Below are 12,940 nucleotides of genomic sequence, written 5' to 3' on the forward strand. Positions count from 1 at the left end.
TCTCCATTATTTTCCTTTTTTTTTTTTTTTTTTTTAGACGGCTGTCCATCTTCTGGAGAGGTCCTTCAGGGGGAGTAGGGAGGAGGCAGTGGTCCTGAGGAAATCTTTTCATAGGCTGGAGGAGCATTGGGAATCTGGGGGAGAGTGGGACAAATACATCCAAATTATAAGATTGTAATGGGATGTCCATTATTCTTACACAGTACTGAAACCAAATCATGAGTATATCATTACAAGTACAAAATGTACATTTTACACACATGAGATTCAGGATAATTTCTGGAAAGAGTACTAATCTCCTCTTTTCACTTTCCATGCACACGTGAATGAACACACTTTCCTAAAGAATGCAGGATTTTTTGAATCCTACCCCCAGTCTGGTGACATAATAATCTCTCCTTCCGGCGCTCACCGCATGGCCTTCACATGCTTTATGCTGTGCAGAGAACCCAGAGGCTTTGTTCTAAACAAGTGCCCTCTATTTTAAACTTTAAGTTGCACAGACTCTTCCCATTAGTTAATTATATTTGTTGGTGTATTTAATATGATACATTAAAGAGTCAAAGAAAATGTTTTCCCTTTTCACATGCATCCAGTTGTTATGAACACTTGTTTGTACATTAAATATGTTTGACTCAGGCAAAGTGATATAAAAATAAGACCAGTTTAGTCAGTCACAGAGTAACTGCCTGTTCCTCACCACAGATCGGAAGCTGCCAAAGTCAGTGAGAGCCATCTTGTTCTCTGCTGAAGGTCCGGCCTCTGAGTACTGGCCTCCTGTGTAACTTGGTGAACCCGATCTGAGGCTCTGCAGGAAAGAGACAGATGTGCGAGACACAGACATGAAAACAAAGTGATATATTTTGGGAACAGATCTTTAAAACAGCTTGCAAATTGTGAGAAAGCTAATTTATTTTCATATAAATATGCCACATTATGCCAGTTCCCTACCTGCAACAATTAAAGGTTGGAAATAAACTTTGAGCAGAGCATGAATTTTATAGCCTAGCCGCGCTAGACCCATGCTCTGAAGACACAAGGGTCTAGTCTAGGCACGCTCGACAGGGAGGGAGGCGGCTAAAAGGAAGGTTGTCTATCAAATCACTCTGCAGCAATTGGGTAGGTATACAACCAATCAGCACAACGAATAGGCTCCTCGAGCGCCGGAAATCAGAGGATGAGGTAGTTTGGTGAAGCCTTATTTATACAGTCAATGGGTGAAGCTCAAGTATGTTACAGACATATTAACAGAAAGATTATTCAGAGTCGGTGCTAATGGAGCTCAACGACTGTTGTCGTTTTTGTTGTCGACCCTGGCAGAGAATTAAATTTGTTGCCGTGGGTTGTCTAGCGCGGCTAGGCTAGTTGTTGCCGGCTGTTTCTGTCAGAATCGTAGCGCCTCTGTCTCACTTAGTTACGCCCGCCTTCTGACTCTACACTTCATGGTGATTCCTCCGGCCAGTTTTAGGAGCATCCAACCTCGAGCCTTATGGAGAGTAACTGGACCCACCCTGGCAGAGAATTAAATTTGTTGCCGTGGGGTGTCTAGCGCGGCGAGGCTATGAATTTTACACAGACTTGACAAGTTTCAGTACCACAAAAACCCATCACTCTTAAACTGTGCTTAATCACAGTGAAGTGTGATGATCTCACCCTGATTATTCTGTAGCCACTCCTCTTCTTGAAGTACCAGCAGCCCAGGATGAGGAGAGCTCCAAGGATGACCACCAGCAGAGCTATGCCCACTGCCCTGTGATGCACAACACCATTCACACAGAGCCAGAGAGGAAGGCATTAGTTTAAACCTTTATATACAACATTAATTTGGCATATGAGCATCAATATGGCCGAAAATTTCCGTGAAGACTTCAAGCTACTATAGCAGCAGAACTATTTTTCCTATACAGATGCATTTCAACATGGCAACCACGTACTTCTGGTGTCTATGTGTAAATAGAGAATCTCTTTACATGTTTTATAAGTTGAAGCATCTAGAATTTAACTGTAGATTCAGCTGCAGCTCTTGTACAGATTTTTACAGACTGTAGGCATGAAATATATTTTAAAGAACTCTGGAAACAGTTAGTAAAACTGCTAAATAGTGCAATACTGATGCAGAATCTGCACCCAAATGAAAAGAAAAAGTCAAACAATAGGCTGGATAGTGTGACAGTTCGGTGGGTTTCCTGAGCAGAACAAGGACATTTTTGACACGTTTACTTTTCTTTGGCCGCTTAAATTTTAATTATCGTATGAACTTTATCAACAATCAAAAAACTTATTTGAGGGATACATAAAAATACTAATTATACTGCATATAAGTTCTCATAGCAGTCTTTCTTATGTAAGCAAATGTTTGAGAGAGTCAGTGATCTATTTTTTTTTAAAAGACTCTTTTACAGTGTTTGGTTGAATAATCATTATTAATGAGACGTTGTTTCAACCCACTGTGCGTAATGGTCACAGCTTGGTCACGTCCTTAAAAAACTGTCTGGCCCCACCAGTGGAGCCAAAGTCTCAGGGTAGGAGTGGCAACAAGCTTCACTGAAATTCAAAATTTTCCTATAAAACAGACACACATACTCCTCAGCTCTGACAAATCCTCTTCTGCCACTGGCAAAATAAATGTTGAAGTCTCCACGAGGCATCCCGTCTGTGCGATTGCACCTCATCAAGCTGAAAGTCAACAGAAAATCAATTTAGAAACCATCAAATACAATAGAAGAGGCTTTAATTCTTCTGTGTTTTCTGTATAACAGTCATTTTGCAAATTAAATAAAATAATTATCTATGTAACAAGTAATCTTGGACTATCCTATCAGGTGTCAAATCACTGCTGTATTCAACATTAAGCCATTGTCAAAAACAGCACTGTGCATACCTTACATACAGCTTACAAACGGTCAGCAACCAAATGTACAGTTAGTTTAAACAAATCACCCTAAACACCATTTTCTATCTTTTTTAATCATAGAATTATGTTCAAACATTCCTGAATCTTTCTTCCTGGGTAGGAATATGCAGCATTATGTATTTATTTGGCTTATTTATGGATTGGGACTCTCACTGATCAAAGTATCGACCTGATGTCTTTGTACTGAATGATGCTCTCTTGCCAAGTGCAGCATCACTTCAGTCCATTACAAAAGGCTGACCAATGCTTTAAAAGCATGCAAACAGCTTCCATGTAGTCTGTACATTTTTTTGTTGGCAAACAGTGAAAATCTATAGCTCCATGTAATGATTTTGTTAGATCTACACTATGACCTTGAAAAGCAACAGGAGACAAATTGATCCGACAAAATGGCTCTGTTCTACTTGTTAGCAAACACCTGTTGCAACAGCAGTAAATATTAAGTACCATTTGATGCTATAGCAGCCTACAACAGCATCAATTTGTCATTTTCTGCTCACATATTAAAAGGTCAAACTAATTCTTTGTTCAACACAAAATCTTCTAAAGTATGCCTATTATCCCAGGTCTACCTTCGCTAAGAATGATAAAAAGCTATTATCTTACCAAAGTGGATATTTAGACGGCAGAGAAGAGTTCCTCTGGTTGGAAAGCCGTCCTAAAAGAGACTGAGCCTGCAGAGCTCTGTGTTATTTCACTCCTCAAGTATGTTGCCTCAGTCTGGAGGAGAGCAGAGAGGGGCAGAAAACCCCTCATGACCGTCACGGGTTAGGGACTCATGGTTAAACCCATTGAAGCGGAGTAATTACCGTGAAACCCCCCCCGGCCCTGAACGCAACATTATTATCCACTCGTGAAACTATACAGGCGTCAGCTGCTGGCCTTTCAAATGAAAGAGAGAGAGTGTGTGAACAGAGTTGATTGTTATGTACAAATACCCTCTATAGGCTATAACACCTCCAGCCTAGAAAATAATGCAAATTAAAAAAAGACAAAAAAAAACAAACATTTGCAGCACAGTATAAAGTAACTCAATAATATGTTTCTGTTGTAGCTGCTGCAGATGACGTTAGTTTGAACTTTATACCCAGTTTTGTATCCAAGGACTACAGATAAATCTGGGGAGAGGTGAGATGACGCATGGGAAAGGGAAAAAGTTCTGATACACAAATCTATTTCCAGCTTTTGGGCTTTCTCTCTAGTCTTTGATTTTTGGTGATATATTGGATCATTGGAACATTTATTGACATGATACTATGTGAGATGTTTAAAGGGAAAATTCAAGACATCAGAATCCAGGGGTGTCAAACATACGGCCTGCAAGCCAAAACCGACCTTGCACAAGGTCCAATCCGGCCTGTGGAAGACATCAACTTGTACATTTGTATAAAAAAATTCTAGACATTTACAAGTTGTTTTGAGATTGTTCAGTTCCAGATAGATGTGACTCAATGTTTGTTTCTTTACAGTGATCTGTAAGTTTTGATGTGTAAATGATTAACTGAAGCATAATATTGTTGAAATTTTGCATGTTTTTCTTAAGATATTTTAAGTTGTCTATAATATTTCTATTTTTTGCGCTAAAACAAACTGAAGAAATTGTTATTTCTAAGGTATTATTCTATGATTTTACTTTTCCGGCCCACTTGAGATCAAATTGGATCTGTATGTAGTCCCTGAACTAAAATGAGTTTGACACCTCTGCCATGCAGTCTCCAAACCACTGGTTTGATCTTAAACTGTGTTGTATTTTACCAGCTTGTTATATTATCCATTGGGTAAAATATTAATCTTAAAAGTAACTACAGCTGTAGTATCGCAATACTTTTATGACAGTTTCATAAAAAATACTTTAAAATTAGCTTAAGTTATGTGACATAAACAACTTATCAAGCACTAAATCTAGACATAAGTTGAAGCTATTCTCTTGGTAATGTGGGTTTTAAAATCAAGTGGTGGCATGCAATCTTTTCAAATTTCAGAAGCTGCTATGCAAACAAAATATATTTCCAATTTACTGTGCTGTTTCTCATACATGGCTGTTTAAATTTTGCATTCATGACAATTTTGCTTTGTGGTTGTACATAAACATACATTTAAAATTACATAGCAATCCAAGGAGCAATCTGGTAACATTTAAATCTAAAAAAAAGTCACCTCTTAAGAAGATTGAGGATCAGGTTTCTTCCACTGTCCTCATTAAACCTTCAAAGCATTAAATAAGGCAGAGGATTCTGTGTTTTTTACTAATCAATGGAACATAAAAAGACATTTACCCACAAGTGACGTTACCTCAATTATATATTGGTTCTTATTGTTTCTTTTCATCCTTCAAGCCTCAACTGAACTGATGAGCAGCACAGATATTTTACTCAGAGAAGCATAAACAAACAGAAATATACATATACCATGTAACATTGTATTAAACTCTATTCATTCTTTATATCAAAGGTGAACAAGCGTTTGTTGTTGCCACACATGACATCTCCACAACCGAACTGATGCCGTAAAACAGTTAAGTACAATCTGTGGAAGATAAAGGGAAGATCAAGAATGGGGTCACAGGTCAGAAGTCACAAGTCAGGAATGAGTTGCACAAATGCAACACATGGAAATAATGAGGCTGTCAGTGCTGGTTTGTGGAAAGTTGTCGAGCTATTCCTGACAGATATCTGGGGGACAGGAATATGCTACCGGATAAAGCAGATTTCCTAGATAACAAACACTGATGATGTGGCCAGAATCCATCATGCCAATAGGTTGTTCTCGTCTACCTCTTGTCATCTGTGGCATTGTATTATTTGATGTCCTAATGTCCCACCTGACTGGATTAATTCAATGGTTGAACAGCTCAAAAGCTTTTTTGGGATACATTTAACTCATTTGAAACAAATCAACAGAAATAAAATCTTTTACTTTTTCCTCTCAGCCAGAAATCATTGTTTTCATTCAGTGTCACAAACCGAAAGCTTGAAAAGGAGAGACTGGAACAAGAAGGAAGCAGTTTGCATTAGTCTGCATTTTTACTCCACAAGAGGGAGACCAAAACCTGCTTATTAAAATGTTTATGTGTCTCAAGCTGAAGTTTGATTTTTATGTCGGCTTATTAGAAACTGTGAATGAATGCTTTAATAGACGCACACGTAGCTGAACTTCTACACCTCTAATTAGTTTGTAACATGCATAAAAACCTATTAAAGGAGGCCAACTGCTTCAGCTTTGGGCAGGGCATGGTTAAGTTTTCAGTGGGAGGAAGTCAGCTGATTGGGATTGGATGACTGTTCCTGTGTTTGTTGTGATGACAAGTGATGCATCACCTGTCAGTGGGATTTGGATTTTAATAAAAAGTGAACGTCATCTGATCTGGAAAACCTCATCATTTGAATGCTTGTGAGAGAAATGTCTACGGTTAGTGGGAAAGGTTGATGGTTTAAAGCTATAAAGCAGCCTCACAGATGAAAATCAATAAAGGATTTAAGTGTTTTAGTATTTCTATTTTTGAAATCTGCTAAAAAGATGGCAATTGAGGTCACAATAAAGGTGAGGAAGAGGGACACAGAGGTTTTAATGATTCCCCTAGTTAGTATTTTGAAGGTGAGAGATGTGAAGGGGGTAGACTGTCAGTGGATCCCCCTCCTTTCCCTTTCATCCCCCATTGCCCCCTGCCCCCCCCAATAAATGAACTGGTACCCTCAGACAGAGCCTAACCTCCAGTAAAGCCGCTTTACAAGGCTGATCTCCACCATCCAAGCAGACATGATCGCGGTTAGAAAGGAGGAAAAGCACCGGCAGTCCTTGTGTTAGCTGTGCCTCGGAGGAGCTGTTTGAACGGTGGGACGGAGAGGGAGCTAGAGACTCTTCTCCGGCTCCAGCTGCCATCCTACTCCTGCTCCTCCCCCTCCTCCACCTCCTCCTCCTCCTCCTCCTCCTCCACCTCCTCCACCAGAACCACTTCTCTTTCTCATCACATCCAGAGGTAAATAAGATAGATCCAACAGCAACAGCCTCGTTTCCCTTAGCCAGATTGTTTACCTCTCCTGCGCTCGTTCAGACAGCCGCTGGGAACCATTATCGGAACCAGCCGAGGGGGTAATTCTGATTTGTGATGGGGTCTTTTTTTGCTTTGTACCCCCTGCCTCCTTGGCGTCGGGTCGGGGTTACGCTTCCTTAGGCAAGTCCGAGGTCCACTTTGTGAGCTGGAGATGCCTCGGTGAAGGCCAATGCGAGTGTGAGGTTAAAATCCGAGCCGATTCGCGACCTATGTTGCGAAAAAAGAGCGACACGGAGTGAGCTATCCTCGGCTAACTGGCTTTGATGCACTCCTGGTGATGCTAGCTAAGGCAAGTTACAGATAAGGCTATACCTAGCCAGTTAGCATACATTAGCCGCATCTCCAGTTGTTGCTAGCCGGCTAACAGCGAGTTCATTTTAGTCACTTTCCCAGACGTCGTAACGCTGCGTTCCCCCCTAGCAAGCGTCTAAACCGGCAACATAGTAATAACTTAGTCTTAATATAGTCTCAACTGTTGTCAAAACGAGCTAATGTGGCTGTTAAGAGTTCGGACAATCCCGGGAATCTTAACCGACACTGTAACAAAAGAGGAATTTGAGACACAACTGGCTAACAGTAAGAAGGTTTTATAAATTGCCGTTGGGTTTTGTTTGGTGTGTTTGAGCCCAAATGAACGTGAAAACCGAGACGAGTCGTCGTTGTGAGAGGCTAAGGATGCAAGAGACACTAACACGCACAGACAGAATCGTTTCAACTTTTTATCAGTAACCATATCAGGGTTTTGTCATCAGCCGGGTGTACTTGCGTGCACGACCTGCTGTCTTCGTATCGTGTCAGCTCGTATGTATTGATTGCTTGCATGTTTTGCATTTTTGACTCGAGCAGGGTGATATTTCGCTGCTAATGTACGCACTGAAGGTGTGTATTTACAGGGGACAAGAGGCAACCAGGGAACAAGATGGGGTTCTCACCAGAACCCTAAATCAATAACTGATATAGGCATGCCCAGGCTTGTTATAGGGCCTCTATACACTGTCTACGTCAGAGATATGATAATGCCCACTCATGAGCTGACACAGTTTTGGACCCCCATCCCAGAAGGAAGATGCACACTCTGGATCTCAGGATATTTAGGCACTTCTTATTACTAAGCCTAATAGGAACAGCATTGAGGATGAAAGTGAATGTGCTTTGAAAGTGTTTCTTGCCACTTTTTTGTCTTTTGCAGTGCGTTGGAGATGTGACGAAAGGGAAGACATTGGTGATATTGAGCAGCCTGTGCATTCACGTGACCCCTTGACCTCATGTTCAGCATGAATGGTGATATGCCTCATGTTCCCATCACTACTCTTGCTGGAATTGCTAGCCTAACAGACTGTAAGTGCAACTTTATCTCTCCAATGCTTCTTCACACAGCCTAAACACTGACATTCAGGCCAAGATGTCGCTAGACTTAGGATTACTTGATAGCCAGGGCTGAACACTTCGGGGAAAACTCTGATTTTCTGACTGATGTTGTGGTGATTTCATTTGTTATACATTTTTTAAATAATAATTTATGCTTCACTTCAGTATTTAGTGTGCACTAGATTTAAGTGCTACTTAAATACTACAGAAAACATGACCGTCACACATGGAGTGCAGCATGAATTTGTTTGAGATGATGGCTTAAAACCTGCATCAAACCTGCTCCGTAACATAACGTATATTCTTACGTGCTACCTTGGTTGATAATTGCGATTTAAAATCAGTTAATTGTTCAGCTCTTGCCGGTAGTCGTACCAGAAGCTAAATGCTCATAATTGTGATGCTTCTCACTTCACAGGTGAAGTGTCTTACGATTCTGAAGATGGGGCCAGAATTTCAATCTAAAAAAAAATAACAAAACACATATTAAAGTAGTGGAACATTATACATTTCACATAGATATGATTTATTGTATGATTGTTAGACTTGATAGGCATTATTTTTTTGAACAATATACAACATGTTTATCACACTGTTATAGCACTTTTTGGTCACACTTGGCATGTATTCTGAGGTCATCACATTAGTTTCTATTTCATTTTACTTGTAAATGTGGTAGTACAATCAGTAAATATACGGCTGCAAACTGTCAAAAAGTCAGATTACATTATTGACATTTGCTTCTTCACATTTTATATCATTACATTCAAAATGATTTCCTGCTATTTCCACAACTGTTTTATTTTTAAAAAGGATTTCTCCCTATCGTACTCTTCACTCTTATCCTCTAAACCTCACTTGTCTTCCGTATTATCCTTTCAGTGTTAAACCAGCTGCCTTTGCCATCTCCTCTTCCTGCCACCACTGCTAAGAGTCTGCTCTACAATGGAAGGATCTCCGAAGAGGTCAGCAGCCTGCTGGTGTGTCGAGATGAGAATCTGGTGACACAGCTGGCACACAGCCTCAACCAGGTCTCCACTGAACACATGTAAGTTATATTCACTTTTGAATTGGAAACGAGACCATTATTATGACAGTGTGACTGTCAGCAGTGGTAATGGAGTGCATTAAAAAGTGTTGTTTCACTGTAATTGCTTAAAAGTCTCATGTTATGCCTTTTTTCAGCAAATTAATGAAAGTATCACATGTTCCCACAATGTGTCTTTCAATTTTCCTGCTCAAAAAATGCAAAAAATAGCACTGTGGCTATGTAACCCCTGATTTAGGTCCTGTTGTAAAGAGGTGTTTCGGTGTCTGTGAATTTAAATGTAGTTGAGCTGCTGCTGCCGACGTCCCATTTAGGAAGAAAACTCACTTTGCATCCGTAATTGATATTATGCAGCAAAACAGTCGACTGTGCATGTGCAATTGTAATTAGTAGGTTTTATGGTGCAGAGTAACTGCTTGGAAAAGGCTATGAAATGACTGCTGGTTAACATGTAGTCTTAAAGGACTGTGTTTCATTCACTGGCATACTCATGCTGGTACATATCTAAATAAGTACAGCTTTATTAGGTGCTGGGAGAGTGTGAAGTCTCTTGTGTTCACTCCTACAGTCAGTAACAGAAGCTTTTGTGTGCTTTGCTCATAGCAAAGACATATTAGAGTTAGCAGAAGCATCTTTAGTTAGTAAAAAACCTGGCTCACCTTGCTTGCAGCAGGCAGTGAGAACACAGGTGTATGCAAATTTTGCTCTGTCAGCTATTAGTTCCTTAGTTGTTATTTGCTAACTAAACTATATTGCGATTAACTTTTAAAGTTGCGAGGCCATCCATGAGAGGGGTGCTAGAGAAAGGGAAGTAGATACAGAAAATGCAATAAAAATGGATTTTCAGCATATGGGACCTTTAATGTCAAAGATCGGATTACAGTCCCTGCTATACCAGAGAGGTCAGCGTGTGCTTTGGTTTGCCCGAAACATGAATAGCTGCTGTAGACTGTGTTGGAAATGGAAAAGAAATCTTCACTTTTGCCTGTAAAGTGACTGTGGACTGTTCTTCGGTTTGCTTTTCAGAGAGCTGAAGGACAACTTGGGGAACGATGAACCTGAGGGTGACATGCCAATGCTTCTCCAAACTTTGCTGTCCAGGAACCCCAAAATCTTCAGGGACAAAAGTATGCTAACCAAATACAAGGTTTGGGGTGGTAAGAAGGAGGAACTGAGACTTGCTGTAGCCTCTGCAGTTGGGCTTAGTGCATGCTCTTTCCCTGGTTGTACCTTTTGTTTCTGCTGAATTATTCACCTGAGCATTTCCTGGGTCAGATGCACTACTTATGCTTAGTTTCACAACATTAGTGGCTGCCACATTGGAGGGCAGAGCCACTGCAGGAGAAAAAACATGGAGCAAAACTACATTGAATAGACCTTTTACATAACAAACATTTTGGCTTCTATTATCGCAGCATTGCATTGCACTAATTACAGGAACTGAATCACCATTAGTGTTGTTTAGTCTGTCTGTGTTTCTCCTGCTACCACAAGTAAAAGACTATGTTTGCCTTTCAAAGAGAGGACAGGCAGAAAAAGTTTGGAACCACTGACGACAGCTGAAGAATATTGTTTACCCTTGCGTAGTTCAGATGTTTGTTTGATTCTGTTAGGTTACAATTTCAGTTTTTGTTCTGTAAATATAGGGCTAGTCTAGTTATTTAGTTTTATCTCAAGGATAACGGATCAATGCTAACACTAAATACAGATAATTATGTTGTCTAGTCAAGTTTAAAACTGGAAACAGGCAAAAATAATCAGCCCGGCCTAGTGAACAGTAAAAAAATGCATTTGCCAGTGAGAATTGTGGAATACTGTGCTTATGCACTTATAAAGAACTGTGTCCAGTAACTGACGTGTTCTAGGTTTGACTTGGGTCGTGACTAACTCGCTTCTTGCTTCTTCCTTTTTCGACAGAATCTAGATCTTTAACTACTGCTTGTCGTAGACAGTTTTTAAGTTAAACTAGGTTAAAAAATCAGTTTGTAAAAATAACAAAAACCTCAATTTTTTTCACCTATAATGAATGGGATTTAGCCATGCAACGTAATCTACGAGAAGTTTTCACCGGAACTATTCGTAATGAAAATTTTTCACATTTTTCTGCAGATTATTCTGAGTTTTTCTGATTCATTTCTGTTGTATTGGCAGAATAAATCATTGAGATGGATATTTTAAAACTTTAGGTACTTAAACAACTTGATTCACTTGGGTGATTTAAATGTGCTGGTGTGAGTGTTTTAAAATCTGCTCATCTACTGGGATTTTCAAGAACAACCATGTCTAGAGTTTGTGAGAATGGTCAGATGATTAGGAACATCCACTGAGTGACAATACCTTGTGGATGACAGAGGTCAGAGAGGATTGGCCAGTTTGGTTAAAATGGAAGAAAAGGCACCAGTAATTTAAATACCCACTTGTTACAGCCAAGACAAGCATCTCTGAATGCACAACTTGTCGAGCCTGGAAACAGATGGACTACAACAGAAACTTGAATGCTCAGGAGCATGGATCCATCATGACTTGTATCAATCCATCCTGGTGGTGGCGGCAGTGTGGGGGGTATTTTCTGAGAACACTTGGGCCCTTTAATGCAAATTCAGCTCCACTTTAACAGCCTAACTGAGTAACTGTATTTGTCCCCTTATGACCACAGTGTGACCACTCTCTAAAGAATGCTTTTAGCAGGATAGCTGGCCATGAAACAAAGCTAATACCATCTGAGATTAAACACAATAAACTCAAATGACCCCCACAGTCACTAGACATGGTGGGATGGGAGAATCTCATTACAAAGCTGAGAATGTGCAGCGACTGTGTGATGCTATCATACCGATGTGGACCAAAATCTCTTTAGCACCCTGTTGATTCAATGCCATGAAGATTTCAGGAGGTTCTGAAGGCAAAATGGGGTCCAACGTAGTACGAGCAGAGTGTACTGAATAAACCGGCTATGAGCGTATAGTATCCATACTAATTTGCATACTTTTCATCATCATTCTTTGTGCCATAGAGGAAAAATGAAATACAAGCTTTATGCGCTTTGGACACTGCAAAGCAAGAAGTACTTGCAACTGTAAAATGGGCAGAATACACCACAAGTATTTGTGGTAGCTGCCGCATTCAACTTGTGAACATATCTTACCAGTCAGTCTTCTATTAATAGTGATACATGAGCCGAATGAAACCATAAATGAAGCAAGTTACTTTATCATTGTTTGTGCCACTTTAACCAGCAGTAGGAACTTAGTGCTTCTGATCCAGTGAGTGGCGCCTTTAAAGATGTGCTCAGTTTGTAATCGCCTCCTGAAAGAATGTACTTAACTTTGCACCTCAGTAAACTCCTTCTTTACCACCTTGAATCTCATACAGTTTTTGGGATTTTTTTATTTTCGGAAAGTATGCCAGATTGAACTATGAGTGCAGTAACAGATGTTTGGGCATTTTGAACAACCTCATAATTTAATGTGATCATCCCATTATTTGTTTTAGGTGCACCTTATGTACTGATCAGTGAATTTGGCATTGTAAGGATGCAAATATGTGACATTCCTATGCT

At 40.0% G+C, this 12,940-nt stretch overlaps 2 protein-coding genes across 5 annotated transcripts in view; one reads left to right on the forward strand and one right to left on the reverse strand.

Annotated features, from left to right (window-relative positions):
• Positions 1-6: 6 nt before the first annotated feature.
• mlana (melan-A) lies at positions 7-6,732 on the reverse strand. 2 transcript variants are annotated; one of them, XM_051938694.1, is made up of 6 exons: positions 6,623-6,732; positions 3,521-3,634; positions 2,584-2,676; positions 1,654-1,750; positions 701-808; positions 7-134 (listed from the first exon to the last, which is right to left on the reverse strand). In XM_051938694.1, the coding sequence occupies exons 3-6, from the start codon at positions 2,670-2,672 to the stop codon at positions 66-68; spliced, it is 363 nt and encodes a 120-aa protein (XP_051794654.1). In that variant the 5' UTR covers positions 2,673-2,676; positions 3,521-3,634; positions 6,623-6,732; the 3' UTR covers positions 7-65. The 2 variants fall into 2 exon arrangements, with proteins under 2 accessions (XP_051794654.1, XP_022071096.2); XM_022215404.2 differs by lacking the exon at positions 6,623-6,732 and having other exon boundaries at positions 3,521-6,537.
• A 32-nt stretch (positions 6,733-6,764) lies between these two features.
• The window catches only part of LOC110966106 (nipped-B-like protein B), a 28,504-nt gene continuing 22,328 nt past the window's right edge, over positions 6,765-12,940 (forward strand). For 2 of the 3 annotated variants that reach the window (XM_022215357.2, XM_022215374.2), the window contains exons 1-4: positions 6,765-6,890; positions 8,155-8,303; positions 9,216-9,381; positions 10,408-10,508. In XM_022215357.2, coding sequence (XP_022071049.2) covers positions 8,231-8,303; positions 9,216-9,381; positions 10,408-10,508 — 340 coding nt within the window. In that variant the 5' untranslated portion in view covers positions 6,765-6,890; positions 8,155-8,230. Of the gene's footprint in view, positions 7,004-8,154; positions 8,304-9,215; positions 9,382-10,407; positions 10,509-12,940 lie in introns of all 3 variants that reach the window. The other variant, XM_022215365.2, reaches the window with a different exon arrangement.

Source organism: Acanthochromis polyacanthus, chromosome 18, assembly GCF_021347895.1.
Source record: "Acanthochromis polyacanthus isolate Apoly-LR-REF ecotype Palm Island chromosome 18, KAUST_Apoly_ChrSc, whole genome shotgun sequence".
NCBI classification, from domain to species: Eukaryota; Metazoa; Chordata; class Actinopteri; family Pomacentridae; genus Acanthochromis; species Acanthochromis polyacanthus.